General features: G+C 38.4%; 1 protein-coding gene across 1 annotated transcript in view; it reads left to right on the top strand.

Moving 5' to 3' along the window:
* The window catches only part of LOC141439791 (uncharacterized), a gene marked incomplete in the record, with an annotated part of 323,470 nt that overhangs the window by 267,771 nt on the left and 27,951 nt on the right, over window positions 1–27,748 (top strand). The window contains 3 exon segments of the mRNA XM_074104168.1: window positions 2,067–2,209; window positions 8,312–8,522; window positions 20,102–20,146. Coding sequence (XP_073960269.1) covers window positions 2,067–2,209; window positions 8,312–8,522; window positions 20,102–20,146 — 399 coding nt within the window.

Here is a 27,748-nt window from a genome sequence, read left to right as displayed (position 1 = left end):
CCAGCCCTCTTCGCTCCGGGTTCTTCTCTCCGACTCCAGGGAGGTGTAGGCCAGGGAGACCGTATAATCAGAACCGACCTCTCATAAAAATCGCTTGAACCTACTACCTGAGATCCTTGTTATACTTTTTTTATTTTTGTCATACTAGGCCTGTTATTTTTTGTTTCTAATTTTTTAATTAAATTTTTTTAAAAGTTTTATTGTTTTACTCAAAAAGTAACCTACTAGGCCTCCTTTAAGGTAAAACCTCCCCTCAAGAGGTCTGCCCTTGACAGTGGCTTGGCAGTGAGAATTGAGTGGTTCCAACGCCGTGCAACAGGTAGAAAGATAGACATCCTTTCCTTTTCCCTGTGCCTATCACGGCCCGCTGAACTGGACAAGCCTAAAAATACACCTTCAATATAATTTAATGTGGTCACCCTATTGTTTGTGAAGATAACACACATAAAAGCCTCGGACTAACACAATGATGCGAGTGTAAGGACAATGCCGTATTGTCCGGTTATGTCAGTTTTACCCAAACGTTATTAAAACGAATAAAATAGACTGTTTGTTTACGCATGTACGTTATTCTGACGACCGGGTTCGGTTCAAGGTTTGTAAGGGATTTGATAACAATGGCAATTGGTTTTTAGTCATGATTTGATAATGTCTAAGAGTAACGGAGTAACGTAGTGTAGGGCGTCCTGAGGCACGGTGGACGGATGACCTTAAGAGGATCGCTGGCGGCGGATGGATGCGAGGGGCTGAAGACAGAGTGTTGTGGCGCGCCATGGAAGAGACCTATGTCCAGCAGTGGACTTCTGTAGGCTGATGATGATGATGAGTGTGCCGGCCCACTTGTAGTGTATGATTCATTGTCATCATCATCATCTCAGCCTATGTACGTCACAATCCTGATTGGACATATTCTTGTTTCAGCACATTCCTGTTTGGAGTGGATTCCGTTTTCTTATAACTACTATAAGTGTATGTCTTAAAAATAAAAAATAACAATACCTAGGATTGATTTAATTTGTTGTATATAATGATTTATGCCAAAAACGGCATGTGTCGAAACAAAAACGTGCCGAAAATGGAATGCGTCCAAACAGGAATGTGCCGAAACAAGAATATATGTCCAATCAGGAATACGAAGAAAAAGGAATCAGTTGAAAATGGTATCTTGTTCCGTCGCAGTATGTGTCAGCGGCGAAGGGCGAGCGCGATGAAGTGGGAGCGGGTACTCCGCACTGCTCGGCGTCGTTCTCGTTCGTACGCTGCAGTCCAGGTCAACGGTTGACAATGGATTTGTTTGAAAATAATTTAATAGAATTAATCCGCAAAATAAATACTAAAAAAGTAAATAGTCAAAGAAAATTGCCTTTTTATTATAGTTTCATAACAACTTTCACTCCTGTTGACACGTCTACTTTGGTAGCTGCGGCAAAATCAACTGACCACTTCTACGCAAAGACGGGCTGCGAGAGAAACGTTGGGTCGTGACGTTGTGCGTTGTGATCAGCAGACCAGCTTTAGACAATACACCCTCTGTTCTTTAGTAATAGATCGATTGCAGTCAACTTTAAAATATTCCACAGCAACATTCTACGCTACGTTGTATGCAAATTGAAAAACGTTACTCTCGGTTCAGTGGTTTTTGACAACGTTATATGCAATTAACTATGTGCTAGAATTAATTCGCATTTTGTTCTCTTTGATGCTACAAGCGATGCATGGGACAGGCCAGCGTTTGATAATAAACGAACATTTTGTTACTATATTTTTAACACAAACGTATATTCTAGCTTTATGACTTTCCTCGCTAGAAATGTGTAATGTAAATACAGAACAGTAGTCATGTTCAAATAAATAAATAACATAGAAATTGACACTAATTAACCTAGTCCCAAACTAGGACAGCTTGTACTACGCGAGTACTAAAAAACCGGCCAAGAGCGTGTCGGACACGCCCGAAATAGGGTTCCGTAGCCATTACGAAAAAAATAAGTAATATTTTTAAGCACGGCCGACCATACTCGTTGTATATCAGTATTGTGTTTTAACTGTGTTCTCGTTGTCTGCAGGTCTCGGTGTGCTGTCTGGTGTGACCAGTGAAGCGAGGCCGGAGCGGCCGTACTTTGACGATGTGTCTCCACGCAATGTGACGGCCGTCGTAGGGCAGACAGCCGTCCTTCACTGTCGGGCCAAACACATAGGGAACAGGACAGTGAGTATAGTATCTTGCTTCTTCATTATCATTAGGAAATAGGTTAGATGGATTTTATGATCATCTATGTTGTGCTATTTACAGCTCACCATTATCCGCACCATACCCGCGGAAATGTGAAATATTTAATTATTAACATTTAGGTACAGATAGTTATTTATGCATTAGTTTTAATACTTTGTATAATATTGTTCATTTGTGTTATAAAATCATTCGCGATTAAAAATTGGTTAAGATTATTTTTGAATTGTACAGCGTCTAATGATTTTAAATAGTCAGGTAACGTTTTATAAATTTTTATTCCATATTTTTCGAACTTGGTGATTGTTTAACATCTGGTTGCATGGTGAACGGTTGTCTTACGCTGAGGAGAGACTCTGGTTGAGTTGGAAACGCGTCGGCATTGTATGGTGGTGGTGACTGTAGGTTTGTGTGATTTGTTGTGAACACGCATTTGTTGTATAGACAGCTATCATAATAATAATTATGCTCGCGGGTGAAAGTAATTAAGGCTACTGTTTTCGCGCTCACCAGTTGGCGCCACTGTAGACAAAGGTCCTGCCTGAAGTATAGTGGTTAGTTTTTTATTGGCGTGAAAACAAAATTTACATTTAAACAATAGTTAATACCTTAAAACCGTACCATAAAAATATCGAGCATGCCACAGTGTGGCGTAGTCCCGTTTTGTTGGGAAAAAATGTATGTAGTCCTGCAGCAGCACGCGCAGCGCCATCAGTACGGGCACCGACTCATTGACCGACCTTGGGCTTCATGACAAGAAAATTAGTACGGGCAATGACTCATTACGCGACCACGGTTTCATGACAAGCACATTAAGGTCGAGGGTTTTATTTGGGGGGTTGCAACCAAGGTAGCCTGCATGTTACGACACTGTTTACGAGCAAGTGTGATGAAAAAACAGTGACATTTGACATTTCAGAGACCTCTCGCTACACCAGCGCCTCTAGCGGCGAATTCATACGCGATAGCCCTCATTATGTTTCACGCATGATTAAAACGCACAAGGAAGCCCTCTAAAGTCTCAAAGCATAACCACTTCGCAGCCCAATCCATCACTACGCAGCACGACACAATTTTTCAACGTCGAAGGGCCGATAGCCCTCCTCAAGCACGGTCCACTGGCTGCCATATAAATGGCTACACACTCAGGGAATATATAGCCCGACATGTCCCGCGATGCATTATAATATATGGCACGGGGGCATTATCCGTGTCATTTTTTTATGAAAGGCTTTTCAAGGCTTACGTCGGTGCGCGGAAAGATTTACGTGGTTGTTAAGAGTGATGTTGTTGGTAATGTTATAGAAGTTCAAATTAGTATTATAGGTATGAAATGAAATGAAATGGAAAAAAATATTCGAGACACATATTGATTATTTTATTTTGAATAAATTACTTTGTGCCAAGTTTCTTGCGGCGCATTCTTCTTGGCAACGATGGTCTTTCCAAAAGCAATAAATGAAAAAAGAAATTTGAATTTGAAAATGGCTCGTTTAATGCTCTTGTTGTACAATCTACTTTTCTAATATTTTATGATAATCTGAGAGACTAACAAGATTATAATTATTTTTACTCAGGAAACTCCCTATAGGCTGACCGAGGGAGTGCTAACCGTCTCTGTATCAGATCGGGAATAAATGTTTTCTATATATTATATGTACTGTTCGGCTGACTGTTCTATTTCTCTATCGACTCTCGTGAAAATTTGTGAAAAAGTTCGATTTTATCCTACTTATTATTATAAACGAGAAAGTTTGTGAGTGAGTGAGTATCTTTGTTACTCCTTAACGCTGAAACGGCTAAACGGGTTTGGATGAAATTTGGTATGTAGATAGCCATCTGGAATAAAACAGGCTACTTTTTATTCCGACATTCTCACGGGAAAGGGATAAAATCTCGAAATAACAACCGCTGGGCTTAGTCATGAAATTTGGCAGGACTGTTTTTAATGTATTTTCAATGAAAACAACGAATTATTTTTCAGGAATTACAACGGGAATTTTAAAAATCCCGAAATTTGAATTCAGCTGCTGGATCTTATGATTTATGTGTGCGAAGCCGCGGGCAAGACTAGAATATTTTTGTTGATTCAGTAATGATAAAAATATTGGAAAAGGAATCACCATCACCACTTTCTGTATACATCCTACTACTGTAATTGTTTGTGTGATTTTTATGGTCCCGTGCCACAGATATAGATTACACTAGATAACGCAAACACCTCAATCTGTATGAAAACCAACCGTGTCACTTTTTTATCTACTGTGGCGTCTCAAAAGCGAATTAGCGATATGAATTCCCCGATGTCCGCGCAAAATCGATTCAAATGCGCCGGCCGCCCGCGCCGTGGGGCTCGAGTCAGTCACTAGTCATGATTATGATTAGTCAGTTAGCGGTCAGTCTTTGTATGGGCCAACCCCGACGTTTGGTCGGGGTTCGGACACGCGAAGTAGATGCATTTGCGTAATCTAGTGTAATCTATATCTGTGATAAAAACGTACGGCTGTTTAACTCTATCGCAATAATCTGAAATCAGAAATCCCCTAGCAGCGGCATAAAATAATAAATTACAACAAAACACTTCAAACAAGTCTACCCTCGCCGCGTGCCAGTGCACTAACACTAAACTAATTATTTAAAGTGTTAAAACCCCGTAGCAAAACTACAAAGCCTCAAACCCCCCAAAACCAACCTTACCACGATAACTTTAAAAACGATTTTTAAAGACTTGACGCTACGTTAGTACAAACTTTGCACACGACTTGCCAAGAGAAGTGTCCCACATGTCTACAAACTTAGAAGTTCCGGTGAATGTGGCGCTAGTGTCATACAACTGTCTGAAGTTAGTATGGCAAGAAGGCAGTTCCACATTTGGCCGTATGCATTTAAGCGCTGGTTGCGTGAGAGCCAAATCGTCTTTATTGTTATGTCATTGTTTCTGAACGAGGCAGATCGTTGATTTTTATGAGTATACAATGTATAACAAATTATTTAAAGTTCGAAAAGAATACCAACGAACGACAAGGACGGATGACCTGGTTGAAGTCACGAGTTCACGACGGTGGATTCAAGCCGCTTCCAACCGAAGCAACTGGAGGTCCATGGGGGAGGTGTATGTCCAACAGTGGACGTCCTACGGCTGAGATGATGATGATGAAAGGAATACCCAACCACCAATATTAATTAAGATAAAGGTAAACGTCCGAGTGCTCGACACGCTGATGCCCAATAGATGACACCCTTCTAAAATAAAAATAAAATAAATAAATAAATATCATGGGACACTTGACACCAATTGACCTAGTCCCAAACCACAGAATAAGTAATAGTACTAGTCCCAAACTAAGCAAAGCTTGTACGAGGGACACTAGGCAACGGATAAACATACTTAAATAGATGAATACAGGATACTTAAATACAATATTAAACATCCAAGACCCGAAAACAAACATTCGTATTATTCATACAAATATCTGCCCCGGCCACCTCATATTCTGTCCTCTACTCATGACATAAAATAACGATGCCAACTATTGGGACAGTGATGAGCACTCGTACGTTTACCTTTTACCTAATTAACGATGCCAACTATTGGGACAGTGATGAGCACACGTACATTTACCTTATACCTAATTACCGATGCCAACTATTGGGACAGTGATGAGCTCTCGTACGTTTACCTTAGTAAATTAACGATGCCAAATATTGGGACAGTGATGAGCACTGGTACGTTTACCTTACCAAGTAAATTAACAATGCCAACTATTGGGACAGTGATGAGCACTGGTACGTTTACCTTACCTAAATAAATTTTCACAGAAACTAACAACTTGAGAGCATTATTTTATACTGTAGATTTCACGAGCAGAAAAGTTAGTGTAGTTACTTAAGGGAATCTCATGCTCCAATGACCTTCGATCTGAATTCCTTAGTTTTCTAATGTTTTTTGTAGCTTATTATACAACAACGGCTTGAGATTACGATTTAAAACTTGTCAAAAATCGATGAAAACCTCGGGTAGCCCCTTAATAGTTTCCAACTTAAACGTGCATACATCTGCAAATCAATTCATCGGTGTATGTGAAATTCCCAATCTGTGTTCTGTGCGCGTTGGAACTACGGCCCAAGCCCTTTCTTTCATAGCATGTGCCCTGCAGCGTGACGTATATAGGCCGAGATGATTTTGTCAAAGTTAACGTCACCAAAATCGTCCCAGATCATCTGTTGACGTCGACTCTAGGTCATCATCATCATCATCATCAGCCTATGTTCGTCCACTGCTGGACATATGCCTCTCCCATGGCACGCCACTGAGCACGATCCTCGGCCACTCTCATCCAGCTCTTGCCAGCGACTCTAGGTACAGAACCTAAATAAAAATCCACCACTGTTTCCAAAACATCGCGATACAGTCGTCACATTTTAAAGGTCACATTTATTACTTTTTACGCTCTTCAGACCGAGCAGAAAAGTTTATCTTCCGGAGATCACGCAAAAAAATCTCATAAATAAATACGGAAAGAAAAGGCAAGCGCTTTATTTGTCCGCCAGCATTACAATTTGACCGCAATGCGATTTGCCTGGTCCTTTGAAATAGGGCTGGCCGTAAACGTTGGAATTAAATTTTTAATACAAGCGTTCCAAGACTGAGAAATTAAAAAATAAACTCGCTTTTGTGGGGCCTTTGTTTTTGTAGGTAATTAGTGTGAGCCGCCGTGAGCTCGGTCCGCGTAATTAAGCAAGACGAAGCGTCCGCAGTTTCTTGGAGCCTCTAAAATAATAAAATTAAGTAATGGGTCGCATTTTTATTCGCTAAATAGAATACCAGTCCCGGATCTGCTGTTATTTAATTAACGGCGAGCGATGATTTTTTTTTTTTTTTATTCGAATGGATGGCAAACGAGCATGTGGGTCTCCATGATGGAAGCTGAAGTTTTTGCGTGCGTCGCCTTCATACCATACAACCAAGCCGACAGATTTAGGAGCTGCCGACCGAGGTGGTCAAAAAATTTAAAAAAACCCCCGACACCAAAAAACGCCAGCAAAAATAAAAAAAGCCCTAAAAAACGCCGACAAAATACGCCGCCAAAAAAGACAACTAAAAAGTAAAAAATACTGATCAAAACGAATCCAAACACGATATATCTGCTATAGTTTTATCAAGAGTGTACCTACTAGTGTTCTGGATATCCTGGCTGCAGCATCAGGCCGAGAATTCCATAATATTGCATAGTTATATAGCATACATGGGTGTTTCAAATTTTAGGTCCCAAATGTGTTTGAAAGTAAAGTCAATACCCATTATGCGTCTAAGATTCCTACCGCAGCGAACAAAAGGGCTGATGATCTTGAAACGGCTGAACCGATTTTGATAAAACATGTCTAAGATCCATCGCTAGAAAATCAGCTTTCAAATAAAAAAACCGCATTCAAATCGGTCCACCCGTTTAAGAGCTACGGTGCCACACAGACAGACACACATAGCGGTCAAACTTATAACACCCCTCTTTTTGCGTCGGGGGTTATAAATATCGGTACCTACATGCACTCTGTCAAGCTCATCATATTTCAGCATTTAATTAATTTATTTTATTTTATTTGGGGCATCAACACATTGCAGGTGGTAGGACCTTGTGCAAGGTTCGCCCGGATTGCTACCACCATCTTGCTCGCTAATCCTGCCGTGAAGCAGCAGTGCTTGCATTGTGTTTTGGCGTGGAGAGTAAGACAGCCGGTGAAATTACTGGCACTTGAGGTATTGAGGTTTTTTCTCTGTGTATCTGTTTTCTGTATCGCTTACTATGTCTGGTGTACAATAAAGAGTCTTTGTATTGTATTGTATTGTTGTATTCCATCTTAGGCCTCTAGGTTGGCAACGCATCTGCAATACACCTGGTGTTGCAGATGTTTATGGGTGATCTCTTACCATCAGGAGACCCACTTGCTCGTTTGCCATACAGTAGAATAAAAAAAACAGCAATACAGTACATTTAAATAGGACTTGGGTACTCTCCAGAAAGCCAATAACAGATGTCCACATAAATACAATCCAATTACAGTTTTGTTTCAATTCTTCCGCAGGTATCTTGGATGCGCAAGCGGGACCTCCATATCCTGACATCCCATATCTTCACGTACACGGGAGACGCGAGGTTCAGCGTGCTCCACCGGGAGGCTTCCGACGATTGGGACCTCAGGGTCGAGTACGTCCAGCCGAGGGACGCCGGGGTCTACGAGTGTCAGATCAACACCGAGCCTAAGATAAACATGGCCGTGTTTCTGACAGTTGAAGGTAGATTTGCTTATTTTATTTCGTTAAAATGAAAATTAAATTAAAAAATAAAAGAATTAAAAATTATGAAAACAATTATACATATGATTATTTATAGTCGTACATACATAAACTCACGCCTCTTTCTCGACGGAGTGGGCAGAGACTACATCCTTCCACTTGCTACAATTCTGGCATACAACTCTTGCTCCTCTACATTCATTAATCTTTTCATGCATGTACGTCGCTTTAGAGTCTGACCCTGATTATATTCATATTATTAAATTAAAATTTCAAAGACCAGAGCGCTTCTTCTCTAACGCATTTTAAATCACGATTATTTTCTTTTTCCGTTACACGGTAGAGGATGAAGTTAAAAGGGATGAAGAATCCGATTGCAAGCGCTCGGACATAACACATTACGGCTACAGATTAACATTTTGCCGGGTCCACATGTTTGACAAGCGCCGAGAAACAAATTCAAAAATTAAAAAATCAAATCATTTATTCAGTAAATAGGCCGCAATGGGCACTTTTACACGTCATTTTTTAAAAGACCATCATTGCCAAGAAGAATGCGCCGCAAGAAACTTGGCAGAAAGTCATTTACGTTGCAACGCACAGGATGCTCGCATAGGTTCTGTAAGAAAAGGCTTTTCCCGGTCTTATTCTATTACATAACTGTGTTCCGTACATACGAGGGCACTTGTCAAACATGAGGACGCTGCATACGAAAAACCACAAGTTGTAGCATTGGCGACAAACCAATTTGAAGTCAGTCAATCGAGCGCGGCAACATACAACTTACAGCCAATAATCATAATAGATACGCTTTTGTATCTTTACAGCAGGGCTACTACGAAATTCAAAAATCGAAGTTTGTTTTCGTACCGTCCCGCTGACGCTTATATTATTTAATACGAGAGTGAGAGGGACGATACGATACGAACTTCGAGTTTCGAATTTCGTTCAAGTTCGAGTCAAACGCAGCTTGTAGACCATTGCACACCTACATTCTACTTATACCTAGTGCCATCCACGAACACGCGTGATTTTGTCAAAATTAGACCATAATGACCATACCCCGGGACTTTCGCGGCACGAACGATTTGCTAGAGTAGACATTAATAGATAGGTTATTCTGACAAAACATCATATTATGCCTAATGGATAATTACCTCACTGCGATTTGTAAACTATACTAGTACTTTAGGTTTAGTGCCAAGGCTTTTGTTATGTGATAATAATAAAAAAACGTTTATTAATTACCTGCAGTAAATTTAGTAGTTGATATGATTTTCGAAATAAATTATTAATATGCGGCATTTCAACCCACTGAATGATTTTCGTCGGCAGTTGTAATAGGTGCATATTTAAATTGAAGAAATCAATTGTTGCACGATGTGTTTGCGATCGCAATTCTATTTCATTGCCTTGTAACAAATCGATCATGATGTTTAGTGTGCAATAGCCAAAATTCTTATTTAAAACCAACTTCAATTTATTAAAAATCTTTTCAAACTTAATTTGATTAAGATTGAAACGATTTCATCTAAAAAAAGCCGTGGTGACCGAGTGGTTTGACATATGGCCTCTCAAGCAGAGGGTCGTGGGTTCAAACCCCTGCTCGTACCTCTGAGTTTTTCGAAATTCATGTGCGGAATTACAATTGAAATTTACCACGAGCTTTACGGTGAAGAAAAACATCGTGAGGAAACCTGCACAAACCTGCGAAGCAATTCAATAGTATGTGTGAAGTTCTCAAACTCCATTCTGAGAGGAGGCCTGTGCCCTGCAGTAGGACGTATATAGGCTGGGATGATGATGATGATGATGATTTCATCTTACGAAAATTTAATATTTTTGTGTTTTAAATATCATGGTTTTTTTCTAATTCATTAATTATTCATTAGGTAGAAACCAGCTAGAGTGCACTCTGTTTTTTAACTCGATACCTACTCTTTGGCTAATGTCAATCATTCGTGCCCCGAAAGCCCCGGGGTATGTTAATGACATTGTAATAAAAACCACGGCACGCGTCATCGTGAATGACTACCTATACCTACTATCGCGTTTATATCGGTATAAACGGAATGCTAATGTCCGTTTTTATCGATAAACACACGCACTACCTTCACGGTTTGTTTTAGGAACTAAAAGAATTTCTTTGCTCACCTGCGACCTTATCCTAATAACGCCCAAATTCCTTTATATAGGACTTATCAGTAATTTGACATTGAACTCTCTCAGAAGTGACATAAAGTTTCATGTTCATAAAACAAAAATTTTACTTGGACGTTAGGAGGCTATGATAGCCAAGTTTATGCAAGATATGCAAGTTCATGCAGTTCCTCCACCTCCACACTGTAGGAACACACACAAATCACACAAACCCATCTATCACCACCACCACAGTCAGTGGACAATGACACAATGAATGACTGTTAGTCTAACATCTGGTAGTATGGTGTACGGCTGTGTTGCTCTGAAGATAAGCTCTGGTTGAGTTCGAAACGCGTCAGTGTAGTGTGGTGGTGGTGATGGATGGGTGTGTGTGATTTGTGTGTGTTCTTACAGTGTGGAGGTGGAGGAACTGCATGAACACGCGTATCTTGTATAAACTTAGCTATCATAAGGTCGCGGGTGAGCAAAGAAATTCTTTTAGTTCATTGATGTGGACCTCCGCAAAGTAACGCCTTATTCAATAAATTGTTTATGTTAGGCTTAGACAAAGATTTAAATTTACGCTCAAGTCATTTTATGTCGCCTACATAAAGTATAAGAAGTGGTAGTGACATTTTTACGTAAACTTATTTGGTACCTACTTATCTTGTAATTTTGCATCTTTTTCAACACGTAAGATCAATAAAAAATTAAGTATCAGAATAATCGGCGACATAGGACGATAGTTTGTATCATTAAAAATATGTAAGAATAATCTTTGAACACTAAAAACAATCGGTTAACGCGAAAAAATAACGTTTTAAATTAAATTTTAATGCTTTTATAGCGCGCGACTGTTTGTTATTCCGTGCTGAAATGCAGCTTGGTACGCAGCTAAAGGTCTCACCACACTAGGGTTAACATCTTTTTACTGTGGAGAACATAAAATTCAAAAAGCACAAACAAAAACTAGTATTTTCTAAAAACGGTTAAGCGTTTTCTACCCGTTAAACGTTTACTAATTTTGACCAACTTATTAATAGAATAATAAATCATTACGTGCGTATGGTACAAGGATAAAAGGATATAGGACGTCCACTAACGACATGGGCAGTTGACCTGGTTAAAGTCACATGCTCGCGGTGGACGCAGGCGGCTTCCAACCGAAGAAACTCAAGGTTTATGGGCGAGGCTTATCTGCAGCAGTGGTCGTCCTACTATTATTATTATTATTATTATTATTTATAATGCACAGGCAGCTTATAGCTGATGCGTGTATATCATTGTTCACTTGTGTAATTGTCTTCAAAGTACTTATCAAGTCTGTTTTTAAAAGTATTCACTGAAGGTGCACTGATCACTGTCTCGGGCAAACTGTTCCACTGTTTCACGACGCGGTTGCCCAGGAAATGGCGCCTGGGGTTCCTTGTACTTAGAGTGCGTATCAGTTTCAGAGAGTAACCTCGCAGCCTCTCATTCATGCTCCGTGTAAATATGTCACTTAGTGCTGACAAAAGAACTAAACTTTTTTAGCGAGGTTGCGAACAAGCATATGCGTATACCTTTACTGGCCCGAATTTCATTTTCCCGAATTTCACTTGCCATATACCAACGGTTGCCATAAAATATATAGTACCGTGCTGTTTTCAGGATTTTTTTTAAATGTCATCATATAGAATGCAGTAGGTTAGGTTAGGTTAGTTTAATATGAACTCTAAAGAAAATACTATTTCAGAAATTAATTACTTTATGGCAAATAAAAATTATGGAAAACGATACATTATGGCATATGACATTTGGGCAAACGATAGAGAACCCAATCATATGATTACTTGTTGTTAAGTGAATAACCACAAGCTATGGACACTCTCAATACCAGAGGATGGCGATGTATTGACAGCCTAAAGTGCTACGATAGAAGAGTCTTGTTCTCCGTGCCAGAACACAACAGTGCGAGCATTGTTGCCAAGCGACAGAACAAGCAAGAGAGATGGCAGTCAAAATCTGTTCACGTTTAAAGGAGCGGAAACCGTTATTACGTTTCATAGCGTTCGCGAGTTCAGCGCTGGTGTGATAGTTCCTTTAAACATAATTATACAAAGTGGATATATTTTTTGCTCAACAAGTACTATAATTCGCGACGTGTCTGGCATAAATTATTTTAGTGCAGGCGTTATACGTAAAATATGGTTTAGTTGAAATTAAAATGTAAGCAAAGTTGTTTTTTAACCGACTTCATTAGTTGATAGGAATTGTTATGCGTTTTCGTGACACTAGGTTGGTACACCTTTACTCAAATCAAGTATGAAATTTTACAGCGTCAGAGCACAAACAAAACATAAGGTACCGTCCTTCAACATGTTAAATAATAGCCTAAAAGGCAAAGCGTGCGCAAAATTGCCAACAAAAGCACACCGACTCAAAAATAAAACACGCGACAAAAAATTACAAACCTTTAATAAAAATGTAAAAACGTGTCGTTTGTCAATTTTCGGAACACATAAGGCTTATATTCCGCTTAGTCCCCAGCCGTCCCTCGCAATGCGAAAACTGACGAAGATATAATCTCACATTCATCTCTTGTCATATTAGAAGGGAGCTAATGCCGGTATACAAAGTGGAGCGAATCAGTCTTTGTTAAGCGGAAGAAGCGTCGTGTGTGGATATTTGATTTCCTTGTTTATATGTTGTCTTTTTATGGAATTAGACATACTTCTAGTAATACCAGTAGGTACTACTGTTAGTATTAGTAGTAAGTATTATTAATTTTGTACTAATTTTATACTAAGTCCTATTAGTACCTAATACGCTCAGTAGTTTGGTTTGCTATAGTCGTTCCAATCGTTTATTTAACTTTTGACAGATCACGCACGTGAAGTTTTACAATAATTTTCGGTACAATGTACTACAGAGAATACCGTACTTCATGGACGGGTACCGCCCACTTAGTGATTTCCCATTCGTAATGAATTACCATAGACTATAAAAACCATTTTGAAGTAAATCGATTTTACAAATAATACATACATTTAAAATTATTGTGATTATATTTTATATCAAAATCATTTAAAAATAATAAACATATTAATATGCCTTTAGGGATTAAAAAGTTAAAACAACTAAAATAGACACTGTATAATACTATTTTGAGTGACAACAAACTGGCGTCGCTGCCGCGTCCAGTTTTGCCGCTTCATAATTGTCAAAATTACTAAATTACCGTCGGAAGTGATAAATATAATATTAATTTAACATAAATGGTTTACTTTAATATGTAAGATAAAGTAACTTAAACACCTGTGAATGTTTATAAAACAATACAAAATGTTGAGCAAAAATAAAATATGAATGTGTTAAATCGATTAAAACTTCTTCATGAATAAAATCGATTGTTAAAAGAAATCGAATCAGTAACGCATCAGGGCATAACTATTTTAATTAGTACTCGAGCTGTCAAAAGTTAAATAAACGATTGGAACAATTATAGTTCTCTGTAGCCTCTATGCGTAAAGAATTAAACTGAGGTATACTTTATTGCCGTTGGGAGAGAAAAGTTCTCGAGTGGCGACCACGAACTGGAAGACGAAGTGGTGGCAGTCTCTCCACTGGGTGGACTGACGATATCGTGAGAGTTGCGGGAAACCGGTTGATACAAGTGGCTAGTTGACATTCATTTTGGCGTTCTAAGGTGGAGGCTTTTATTGCTGGCTGATGATGATGATGATGAATTTGCCGAAACGGCAGCATCCCGAAATACACGTGCGTAGTCACTTTTTGAACACTATTCAATTCAATTCAGTTAAAAAATCTTTATTGCCACCAAAAAAAAGTAAAACAGAAAAAAGAAAAATGATATGTGGTCTTAAATATAATGACCCGGATAACTCACGTCTTAAATCGAGTTTAGATTTGATAAGGTATCTGTACTTGCGAGAGAGAAATTTTTCATTCCGCGGAAAGTGCGTGAAGCCATCGAGATTAGTCGTCGGCCGAATTTCAACCGGGATAGTGGTTGGACGGTACCTCCGAGTTGGAAAACGGTGTTAAATACTCGTGCTGCGTCATCGGTGTGTGTGAACGTACCTTTACAGAGCGATATTGTTAGTGTTGTGTGCTACCCTACATTTGACAGTTGTAATGATGATGAAAACGCGGGTAGTTGTGTGCCGGTGTCAGTTTCGTCGGGTAGTCGCGCGAGCAGAGCGGCGGCGCGCAGTGCGCGTGTTGCAGCAGCCGCTGAGTCGCGTTGCTCCGAAGACGAAGGGCTACGGATTAGCCCGAAACATGTCGAGCTAAACTCGATTTAAGACGTGAGTTATCCGGGTCATTATATTTAATATGAGTGAGTCTCACGGTAGTTTCATGTTCAAGATATGTGGTCTTTTGGAGAACCAGTTGTTTTGCTATCCGGTCTATTTGAGATGTGTTCTGATTAAAGATGTGATCTTTTCGAGAACCAGTCGTTTTGCTACAGTCTTTCAGAGATATTTTTCGTCAGAGATGGTCTTATGATGTTTCGGTCGTTCTCACAATGTAGTCGTTATGATACCAACCCAAAAAACCGGCCAAGAGCGTGTCGGACACGCCCAAAATAGGGTTCCGTAGCCATTACGAAAAAATTAAGTATTTTTTTTCTAAGGATTTCGTATTTTATACGGAAACTTCCAAGTTTAGGTATATTTATACCTTAGGCTGCTATTTACTCATAAACTACTAATAATTCTCAAGCAAACTTAGCCGTTTTAGTTTTCCTTGTAAGTTTGATATACTTACTACCATCTTGAATTTTTTCAAATTTTTCCACCCACCGGTTTAGATTTTAGAGGGGGGACGCTCGATTTGAATGAAAGTTGAATATTTCGCTAATAAATCACTGAATCGAAAAATCGTCTTAGCAAACCCCTAATGGTTTAAAAGACCTATCCAACGATATCCCAAATATAGGGTTGGATGAGAATAAACAAATCACCCCCACATTACGTCTATGGGAGGTACCATTTTTTTTTATTTTTAATTGTACCATTTTGAAGGCATAGTTTACCTATACCTAGTCCCTGAGAAAAGCTGCGGATAGTCAGACAGACAGACATGGCGAAACTATAAGGGTTCCGCTTTGGCCATTTGGGCTCCGGAACCCTAAAATGGGTGTTCGTAAATTAAGAAATTGAACACAAATTATACTGTGTAACAATGGGTCCCGGTCTCAGTATGTGCTGGACACTAAGTAGTAAATCATAACATTCGAATAAATCGGTAACTCCTTAATTATTGTGTAATCTCGATGGGACCCATTACGTATTCAACGGCTGTGACATCTGACACCGGTCGCTACCAGCGATGGCCGCTAATAAACGATCAAAGACGTCACAAAAGGAAGGGTTCCGTTTGAATTGTTAATGCAGGCTTCAACTGCCCTGTTTTGATTATAATTCTACTAGTCTTCATACTTGGCTTCACTCGATTAAACCATTTGTCAGTTAAATATAAATTCTGTGGAGTTACTTAATTCTCATGGGGATGTACAAAAATTGTATTATGGTGTCATGTATCACGTCTCTAGATTTCACGGTTATTATTTTAATATTTTGGAATTTTACCCGTAGAAATATCGGGTTAAAGTAGCCTATATGTTATCCCAAAAATCCAGCTATCTACGTACAGTCGCCATCAGACGTTTTGGAGCGGCCAAGTTGGTCAAAAATATCGGCACATGTAACTCTATAATAGAGTCATTTTGTGTTTTTCTAATAATATTAGTACCCTTATTACAAGTTAGCAAAAATATGTTATGCAACGAAATTTATTAGTACTTGTAAATAATGATGAATTCGCTTGTAACTTTCAAAATATTATTAGTAATTTATGCAACAGAATTTTCTATTAATAATTAGTGAAAACAGAAAATAATTATGCAACACGAAATAACACAACTTGTTAAATTGCTAACTTGTAACTTGTATTATTTTCTAATACTCTTAGGGGCTGTTTCACCATCCATTGATTAGTGTTAACCGACGGTTAAATGTGATGCCGTCTCCGTCTATTCGAACCAAACAAATAGAGACGGCATCATACCTAACCGCCAGTTAACACTAATCAATGGATGGTGAAACAGCCCCTTAGTCTAATTATGCAATAGGCCCCAGATCATGGTATAGTCACCAGATTTATTAAAGGATGTGGTCGAAAATTGTTGCAAATTTTGAAACATTGCAAGTTATTAAAAAAGTTTGTGAGATACAGCTTTATGACCGCCAGGGGACCCATTGGGCATCCTTAGGGCATCACCCCATCACCCCAGCCTATATACGTCCCACTGCTGGGCACAGGCCTCCTCTCAGTACAAGAGGGCTTGGGCCATAGTTCCCACGCGGGCCCAGTGCGGATTGGGAACTTCACACGCACCATTGAATTGCTTCGCAGGTTTGTGCAGGTTTCCTCACGATGTTTTCCTTCACCGCAAAGCTCGTGGTAAATTTCAAATGTTAATCCGCACATGAATTTCGAAAAACTCAGAGGTGCGAGCCGGGGTTTGAACCCACGACCCTCTGTTTGAGAGGCGATAGGTCAAACCACTAGGCCACCACGGCTTTTTTCATCTTTCAAAAACCAGTCATTTAAAGCAAATCTGCGTGAACCCCTGTACTCCATGAATGTCAATCGAATCGTGAAATTCATTACATTTCTTTCTATTTTTATTTCGATTCAATAAAGGCCACGCTTCATTGCCTTATTTCGTTTGACCCTTCACAGAATATTTAATTCTGTCGAATGAAAGGGATGCAGGTGAATTTGTAAATCAATGCTCAAAGGATCTGAATTCTACCCAATGAACGTCCTTACTGGCCAATTACCTTTGTTTTTAATTAAATAGGCAGGCGGCACGCATTTGCAGTTGTGTTATTGAAATTCTGTGTCAAACAGGAGTTGAAGAGATGTTGACTGTCACGTAGACTTGTAAGGAAATAATTATTTTATTGATAGAACTACGGCCCAAGCCCCCTCATTCTGAGAGGAGGCCTGTGCCCAGCATTGGGACGTATATAGGCTGGGATGATGATGATGCTGAGGGATGCAGTTGGACCTTGTGCATTTGTGCAAGGTCCGCCCGGATTGCTACCATCATCTTGCTCGCTAATCCTGCCGTGAAGCAGCAGTGCTTGCAGAGACAGCCGGTGAAATTACTGGCACTTTAGGTATCCCATCTTAGGTCTCTAGGTTGGCAAGGCATCTGCAATCCTGGTGTTGCAGGTGACTATGGGTGGTGATGATCTCGTACCATCAGGAGACCCAGTTGCTCGTTTGCCATCCAGTTGAATAAAAAAAACCTTAAATAACCCTAAATAACCTAACCAACAAAAAGTTGTTGGAAAACCCCCAACTTTGTCACTTCAAAGTTCAATATCTCAAAAACGGCTAAACTGATTTTCATAAACATGTCTAAGAACCATTGCTAGAAAACCTGCTTTCAAATAAAACAAAATTGCATTCAAATCGGTCCACCCGTTTAATAGCTACGGTGCCACAGACAGACACACATAGCGGTCAAACTTATAACACCCCTCTTTTTACGTCGGGGGTTAAAAACATTGGTCAACTAATGACTGAGTGAGTAGAGCCATATACCGGGTGGGTCCTTCAACAGGAGAAACCTTAAATTAAAACACAGATCATATTTAGATACTAACCTGTCAAATTGAATGACATTAGTTCAGCAACTTCTCAGGCCTAAGTGCAAAATTCAAACTTCGTTTCTTGCCGTCCCGCTTACGCAATACATCGCTAGAAAACTTGCTTTCAAATAAAAAAAACCGCATTCAAATCGGTCCACCCGTTTAAGAGCTACGGTGCCACAGACAGACATACAGACACTCAGACATACAGACACTCAGACATACAGACACACGTTGCGGTTAAATTTATAACACCCTTTTTTTGCGTCGTGGTTAAAAAAGCAGCCAACATAAAAAATAAATAGCAAAATGAAAAGTTCAATAAAAACTTTAAGTCGATTATAAAAGTCCATGATAATTCCATTACGCAACTCAAAAATAATTTCCCTTCGTTAATTAATAATATGTTCATGCAACAAACTGGATATTGCTGCTTTGCCCAATTACTGGCCTTGTTATCGCTGAAAAATGTTCAACGCCGGGAATATTTTCCGGACTCAAATGGACAAATGGAGTTCTTTATTCCTAGCCATTTGTTTGGGTAGTGTTGCCGTTTTAACTAGCTCTGCTTGAACGTGTTAAAACGCGTCCGAAATTATTTATTTGACGTGTTGTTAAAAACGGTTGAATAAAAACGAAAAACATTGATTGAGACTTTTACATGGTCTGTATGGAATTTAAGAATTGATTCCTGATTTGATAATCTTTCGAGAAATATTGCAGTGTATTCTAACCGCTATGGGTATCAGGCGTCAGGTTTGAGCCCTGGCCTAATATATTCCTTTTATAATTATTTTTTCAATAAGTTTCATTCAAAGTATATTTTAGTTTTCTATGTCTGTTTTAGTCATCAAAACTTTATGTACTTATTTTTTTATTTTCTACACCGATGCTTCAAAGATAATTAGCTTAGTTAATTAATGAAGTTGAAAACTATCTCTTGACATCAAAAATAATTGGTTTATTGAATTTCATGATAATTTTAAAATACTTTTAATATTATTAAGATCGTGAAATTATCATATCAATTTACTTAGAAAATACATATATATAGCACATTATATGTAATTAGGTAGGCTATAGGGTATTTAATATTATAAATGCGCAAGTTTGTAAGTGCGCGCATGCGTGAATGTGACTATTGACCTATTGCTAAAACGGCTGAAAGGATTACTATGAAATTGAGTATGTAGGGGTTTTCGGGGATGACAAATCGATCTAGCTTTGTCTTATCTCTGGGAAAACGCTGGTTACCGAGATTTAACACGAGCGGACTCGGTCGGCCAGGTACTGACCATTCAATTATGAAATTTGGCAAGAAGTAAGAAAACAAGCAAGAGAGGAATCCCAATAATCACTGGTTTCAAATAATAAATTTAACCCATGGATTCACGATGGATGCAGGCACCTTCCAACCGAAGCAACTGGAGGTCTATGAGGGAGGCCTATGTCCAACAGTGGACGTCCTACCGCTGATTATGGTGATGAAGATAACAATTTCGATATTCATAGAAATTATAATGAAAAATACAAACTTATTTGTTGCTTGTTTTCAATTCGAACAGGACCTCAGTGCCCGAGTCCGACTCGCTCTTGGCCGATTTAATCACTAATCACAATTATAATCAAAACACGCTTCTTGCGAATGCCACTTAAAAGAGCACACTTCTAAACTCTATTTCAGTATCCCATTGAAACTAAACTCTTCCTCTGTAGGCCGTTTTGTTTCCTCCCCCTCCTGAACTGTTGTCTTATGCATTGCAGATGAGTCCCACACCCCTGCAACAGAGGCCCCGTCCCGTTCCTCAGGTACCTAACGTTCCTTCATCTTTCTGCTTCTCTAATGATACAACACGTCATAATCTCACATAATTTGTATCACTGCAAGGATCAAATAAACGCGAGGCGAGTTGTATCATTGTTCCGGGAAGCATTTAGTACACGCTTAGTAGATGTAGTTATCACCAGCATTTATTGTTTTCCTGCTTTTCTGTTGAATTCGAAAGCGGCGATTGTCTTTTGTTTTTGTGAGATTTGATCATGATGATGTGATATTATTCAGCCACCACCATTTAGGTTGTCCATTTTTTACAATATCATAAATCGAAAACCATTTTCAGGTAAATGCTTTTTAAACATGAAACTACCGTGAGACTCACTCATATTAAATATAATGACCCGGATAACTCACGTCTTAAATCGAGTTTAGCTCGACATGTTTCGGGCTAATCCGTAGCCCTTCGTCTTCGGATTAGCCCGAAACAGCGGCTGCTGCAACACGCGCACTCGCGCGCGCGCGCGTGGTTATTTGTGCGCGCGTTGCAGCAGCCGCTGAGTCGCGTTGCTCCGAAGACGAAGGGCTACGGATTAGCCCGAAACATGTCGAGCTAAACTCGATTTAAGACGTGAGTTATCCGGGTCATTATATTTAAAATGCTTTTTAAATCGTTTCCTGTAGTTATGTAATGAAATTAATTTATTTAGTAAGTAAGAAATTAAAATAAAAATACAACAACTCTTTATTGCACACCAACACACAGTAAGCAGTACAGAAAATAGGTATATACATAGAGATTTTCTAAGGTAAGCAATAGGCGGTCTAATCGTTTCGAAACGATCTCTTCCAGGCAACATTATCACGATGTGTGCGACAGATGATGATGAAGAGGTAAAGACAGGAGATGTTCAAGAGGTTTATTAAATGTAAGATAGAAGGCACCTGTAACAATGCATAGAAAACGAACTTAATATAAAAACTAATAAATTTGGGACGTTGTAAATAAGCTAAAACGGTTACAAATGTCGTAGGACTTACAATTGTGCCTTCAAGATCCCTTAGAGGGTTAAGTAAAACAGATACAAATGTAATAAGTGTGATGAAATGGTATAAACACTGTGCACTGTGAAACTCTGCTCTGTGTGTGTGATATTATTATATGATAGTATAGTCTATCATATAATAATATCATAACAGTTATTAATCAATATCAATATATTAATGTGAACATCCTACTAATATTAAAATGTGAAAGTTTGTGAGTGAGTGAGTATGTTTGTTACTTTTTCACGCTTAAACGGCTGGACGGATTTGGATGAAATTTGGCGGAAAGTTAGTTTATAACCTGGATTAAAACATAGGATACTTTTATACCGATATTCCCACGGGATAGGATAAAATCTTGAAATAACAACCGCTGGGCTTAGAGTCATGAAATTTGGTATGTAGGTAGTTGGACGTCTGGAATAAAACATAGACGACTTTTGACCGATATTCCCACGGATACTTAGATATAAAATCTTGAAATAACAACCGCTGGGTTTTGAGCCATGAAATTTAGTATGTAGGTAGCTGGACCTCTGAATAACACATAGGCTACTTTTTATTCCGATATTCCCACGGGATAGGGATAAAATCTTGAAATAACAACCGCTGGGCTTAAAATCATGAAATTTGGTATGTAGGTAGTTGGACGTCTGGAATAACACATAGGCAACTTTTTGACTCGATATTCCCACGGGATACCTAGGGATAAAATCTTGAAATATTAACCGCTGGGCTTAGAGCCATGAAATTTAGTGTGCAGGTAGCTGAACCTCTGAAATAACACATAGGCTACTATTTATTCCGATATTCCCACGGGATAGGGATAAAATCTCGGAATAATAACCGCTGGCTTAGAGTCATGAAATTTGGTATGTAGGTAGCCGGACGTCTGGAACAACACATACGCTACTTTTTATCCCTATATTTCCACGAGATAGTTTTGTAACTAAGGGACCCCATACATCCGTGTATTATTATTATTATTATTTTGTAATTTTTTCTTTAATTGTATACTTACTGTAGTTTTTAAGTATTTTATTTGTAATTATAAATTATTATGAAAAAATGACTTTCTGCCAAGCTTCTTGCGGCGCATTCTTCTTGGCAATGATGGTCTTTCCAAAAGCGCTGGTATTTTAAAAACTGACGTGTAAAAGTGCCCATTGCCGCCTATTTACTGAATAAATGATTTGAATTTGAATTTGGATAAGGAAAAATTTTGAAATTTTAGCACTGTGTTTAGAGTCTTGAATTTTGTACAGTTATTCACAACACACCTCAATGAAGACGATGTAAAATCCCGAAAATTTCAATTGCAACCACCAGACCGAATAGTTTACGCGTGCGAAGCCGCGGGTAAAAGCTAGTAATAAATATATTAAGCACGTCCTTATGACCGCAGAATGAATTTTGACATAAAACAAAGTGCTGAATTTGAACAGTGGATATTCGAATTTTTAAAACGAACCAAAACATGATATGAGGAAGAGGTTAAAAATCGACAAGGCTTGATCAGCCTTGTTACAAACTTTACAATGGACAGGAGTAAGGGATAAATTTGCAGACACCAGCAATTACCTTCATTAAACTGTGACGTAAACGGTTCAAATTGCATTTTAAGTATTTAAGATTATTATTTATGGTGAACTCTTCACAATGTAGTACATGGGTACTGCTGCGCCGGGAACGATGCGGGGTGGGTTGTTTTGTTAGTTGTGTAGGTATCATTAGTCATTTCTATATTTTTTTAACCCCCGACGCAAAAAGAGGGGTGTTATAAGTTTGACCACTATGTCTACCGGTCTGTCTGTGGCAACGTAGCTCTTAAACGGGTGAACCATTTGAGTCCGTTTTTTTTTTATTGAAAGCAGGCTTTTTAGCAATGGTTCTTAGACATGGTTTATCAAAAACTGTTCAGCCGTTTTAGAGATATTGAACTTTGAAGTGACAATGTCAGGGGTTTTCCAACTTTTGTTGGTTAGGTTATTAATATTGTAATGTTATTCTTTTTTACACTCTTACATGTATACAAATCTATGTATAGATTATGCTACAAAATTACAATACAATACAATACAAAAATAAAATAATGCTGGTGCTTAATAACGTATACCGATCAAATTTTTGAAATAAGCATTAGTGTGGCAGAACTAGATCAAACTATGACGTCAGTAACCAATATTTTCCACAAATAATAGTGATTTATATAAAAATTACGGTAAGGAATAGAAAGAAGCATAATACTGTGAAATCGTAATCCAGTATAAAATCTGTGTGTTGCGTGTGCGAGTATTTTTTCTGTTATTTATTTCAACAAAATGGTTCATCATAATTTTCATTCGTCATACATGGTTCGAAGGACCAGCTTGAACCTAATCCGTGAGAGTATATCAATATCTTCAAACGATTGAAGAGAATCAGCATTCTGATCAGAGAGGGGCGGCCTATGAATATCAAATATCCACTACCCCGTATTTACTGCCTACGAGGATGTGCCAATAAAAATATTGACGTAAACTGCGAGGAACGAAAGTGTGGGCATGTAAATTTTGAAGCGGCTATCGCTTGGTTATTGTCGCTGAAAATTGAATTGACATTGGTTTATATTTAGAAGCAAAAGTCGGTTGATTTTGCAAGCTTTTATTTAGTTTCACCTGTCCCGTTGTCTGTCTGTAATCAAATCTTACAAGTTAAATTCGACCAACTTCCAGTAGTTGGATTGACTTGAAATTTGGTATACTTATGTAAATTGAGTGATTATACCTACAATAATCTGGTGGCCTGGTAGTCGGGCCAGGATCGTCTCCGCAGGGCGAAACTCTTTAACGGTTAATGAATGGCATCGACTAGAAATTTGGTATGCAAATGTAGTTTGGGTGATAATACAAACATAAAGTAGGTACGGTCAGTAAAAAAAGCTTGTATTAAAAATGAAATTTTCACCAAAAACTTATTTTTATTTTCAAAACATCTTTTGTTTTCTTGTACGCTGGTCCAAAATCTTCCGATTTATTTAAATTCCGTGTAAAATAACAAAAAGCAATCAATGAATATTTTACTACATTAAACAGCAAATACCTACCTATGAAAATAATGGTTACTGATATGTTAACTGTAAAATTCGGTACGGTTAAACTACTAAGATCACTAAGTCCTTTCAAATTTAAATTAAATAAAAGATGCTTTAATGGTGATGAAAATAATCTGTCAAAAACTTCCATTCCATTTATTAAAGCACAAAATCTTTACTTCTTTATCTTTGAATAATCAGGATCACACAACTATCAAATTTGAAAACATACAAATTTCAATCCATTGTTGAGTAAGAACTTTATCAAGCACCAGTCTACACTAAGATAAGTTTTGTTTATCCACATCTACTGACGATTAACCTCCAGACTTGTTTGTTCACAAACTAAGGTTAATTGGAGAGCAACAAATTGACAGATTGCTGTTGTGTGCGTTTGGGAAATAAACTTGAAACTTTGGTCACATACAATTTGGTACAATTACCTTTAATTTTAGATTGTATGTAGTTTTGGTTACCTTTATTTTGTTTTATAATAAATATAATATATTCCTTAAAAAAATTAGGCAATAACAAGCACTTATGAATGTCAAAAAAAAATCTACAACCAGTTCAGAAAAAACCTCTGTTGAGAAGAATTATCTATCGAGTTAATATAGCTATAATCATTAACAAACATGTATGCAAGTCTTAGAATGCAAGTAAAAATATATGTAATTTTCCCACTAATGTCGATAAGCCAAGGGCTACTAAGAAGACAGGGAAGCTGAAAGTTCTATCTTGCAGACTAGTTAAAACCAAAAAGTTGTTCTGGGTAATTGCAAACTTACAATACAAAACAATACAATACAATACAACACTCGCAGGCTGCCTGGTACTGCGCTCGCAGGCTGCCATGATGTAGATTCAGCGTAGTTTGGAGTGTGATAGATGTAAATACTGCATGAAATTGTACCATGACAAGTTAAGATTGATTTTTGGAGTCTTTTTTTAATATTTATTTCAGCTCCAAATTTTTGTTACTTTATATTTATCCCGTAAAACCCATATCGAAAATAAAAACTGGATACACAGAAAAACCAGAAAATAAGATCAGCGCTGGAAATCGAACCCAGGTCGTCGGCATTCCGTGCCACGTGCTGTACTGCTACACCCCCGCTGGACAGTGTCGCTGCTTAAGTGACTAAATAGGAAACAAACAAGCTGAGATATGTGGTGCATAGGAGAAATTCGTGTCTGTACCACTATCCAGCGGTGGTGTAGCGGTATAGCACGTGGCACGGAATGCCGAGGACCTGGGTTCGATTCCCAGAGCTGGTTTTATTTTTCTGGTTTTCCTGTACATCCATATTTTAGTTTGTATTTTAAACATGACAAAACACGCATAAAATTAAAATCTTTTGTCAAGAAGATAATTACTTATTATCTAAGGCGTATAAAATTAATGATTACAACAATAGACAGGGATGTTTGGTCATTATTCCGATCCACATTGGCGAAGCGTTACTTCAAATGGCGAATCTACTGTTTTGAAAACGTAGTTTTGTTAATATTGTGATGTAAGTCATTGACATTGTAAAATCATACATTTTTGAACATGAAACTACGTGAGACTCACTCATATTAATAATGACCCGGATACTCACGTCTTAAATCGAGTTTAGCTCGACATGTTTCGGGCTAATCCGTACCCTTCGTCCAGTTTGGCAGTTGTAATGATGATGAAAACGCGGGTAGTTGTGTGCCGGTGTCAGTTTTCGTCGGTAGTCGCGCGAGCAGAGCGGCGGCGCGCAGTGCGCGTGTTGCAGCAGCCGCTGAGTCGCGTTTGCTCCGAAGACGAAGGGCTACGGATTAGCCCGAAACATGTCGAGCTAAACTCGATTTAAGACGTGAGTTATCCGGGTCATTATATTTAATCAATACATTCTTTTAAAATACCATGAATATTTATAAAAATCCCAAAATTGGTTATGTGAGCGAAACCGTGGGTAAAAGCTAGTAATGGCAATTATTTACAAAAAGTCAACCTATAACATTTTCAAACAAGAATCCATAACGTAACCAACCCACACGTAATCTGAAGCAGCGATTTAAACTCCGCCAGCAGCCACAAAACAGCCATAACATAGATCAGAACCCTACCCAATTTTGTGGATCATAAAGTGCATTTTACGTTGCAGCATATAACCAAGTAGTTACGGCATATTAATCAACCTTTATTACTTGAAATAAGGTCGGTTTCTCTTGTTGCAGCTGCCGCAGCGTCCATCTGGGGTTCCCAAGATGTGTACGTGAAGAAAGGAAGCACTATATCTCTAACTTTCGGTGAACGTACACTCATCGCCTCCTTCGAGCGCCTCCGTTCTGTGGGTAAGATACATTTTATAGTTTACGTAAGGGTAGAAAGGCTTACATTGGGATCGAGCGCAGATTTACGCTGATGTATGGTGACCTTGTTTGAATGGAGATGAGTTTTAGATATCGTAAGTTGGTGTAATGATGAATCAAGTTTGTAACCACGGGTTGTGGAAAAAAGACTGAGTGTTTGCATCCGGCCGCCTGAGGAGGATTATGCTTTTTCAACTTATGTATGTACGGAAGTGTGTAAGTAGTAAATATTTATGCGTATTTCTTTGGTCTTTTCTGGAGCATAAACGACAGGACGATTTACAACATACTCGTATGAGTGGGTATATGTGGAATCATTCGATTCATGTCGGAGTTTTTTATTATCAAATAGCTGGCAAAGGAGCATGGCATGCGGGTCACCTGATGGTAGGCGATCATCGCCACCCACAGACATCTATAGCATTATTAGGACTGCGGGTGCGTTGCCGCCTAAAGGGGAGGGATATAGAGGAGGGGGAGGGGGAGTAAAAGGGGGGGAGTAGAGTGACACAAATGATTAAATTTCAATATGGCATCTGCGAAAAAAAATTAATTTGTAACAATATACGGGTGTGGCCTGTAATGCGAGCAAAAAATTAAAAAATAGGTCGTCCTCGTCAAACTGAACAACATTAGTTCAGCGATTTTTAAAAATAATGGAGTCTTTTAATTTTCCTTTTTCATACAAATTAAATACTGCTATCAATGTACGCCATCCTAGAACACAACTGACGTCGCCTGTCACGCTAAAAACATCAAGCATTTTGCTATACTTACATTGCTTCTTCAAATAATTTTAAAAGTGTAATAAAATTAAAAACTAATTATATTTAAAAGTCGCTGAACTAATATTGTTCAGTAGAGGAGAATTATCTATGTTTTAATTATTTGCTTATATTACAGGCCACACCCGGTAGATTATGACTTAGATGAGTTATGTACTTTTGATGTCTAATTATTAAACAACATTTTGAACATCCGTTTTAAACAGACACAATTGTCTTGTTAAGTTTATTACCAGATTCTTCTCAGAAATATTGAAAATAGTTTTCCCAAACCAACTTTGACTTCGTGTCACTTCTAGCTTAAAGCGGACGGTAGCTAGATTGCATCCTAGCAATTTATATGAAATCCTAGTAACTCTCTAACACTAACCTATTCCTTTAGGTAC

Source organism: Choristoneura fumiferana, chromosome 21, assembly GCF_025370935.1.
Source record: "Choristoneura fumiferana chromosome 21, NRCan_CFum_1, whole genome shotgun sequence".
Classification (NCBI taxonomy): Eukaryota; Metazoa; Arthropoda; class Insecta; order Lepidoptera; family Tortricidae; genus Choristoneura; species Choristoneura fumiferana.
The sequence above is the reverse complement of the archived record's forward strand: the minus strand, read 5'-3'. Positions and strand labels throughout refer to the sequence as shown.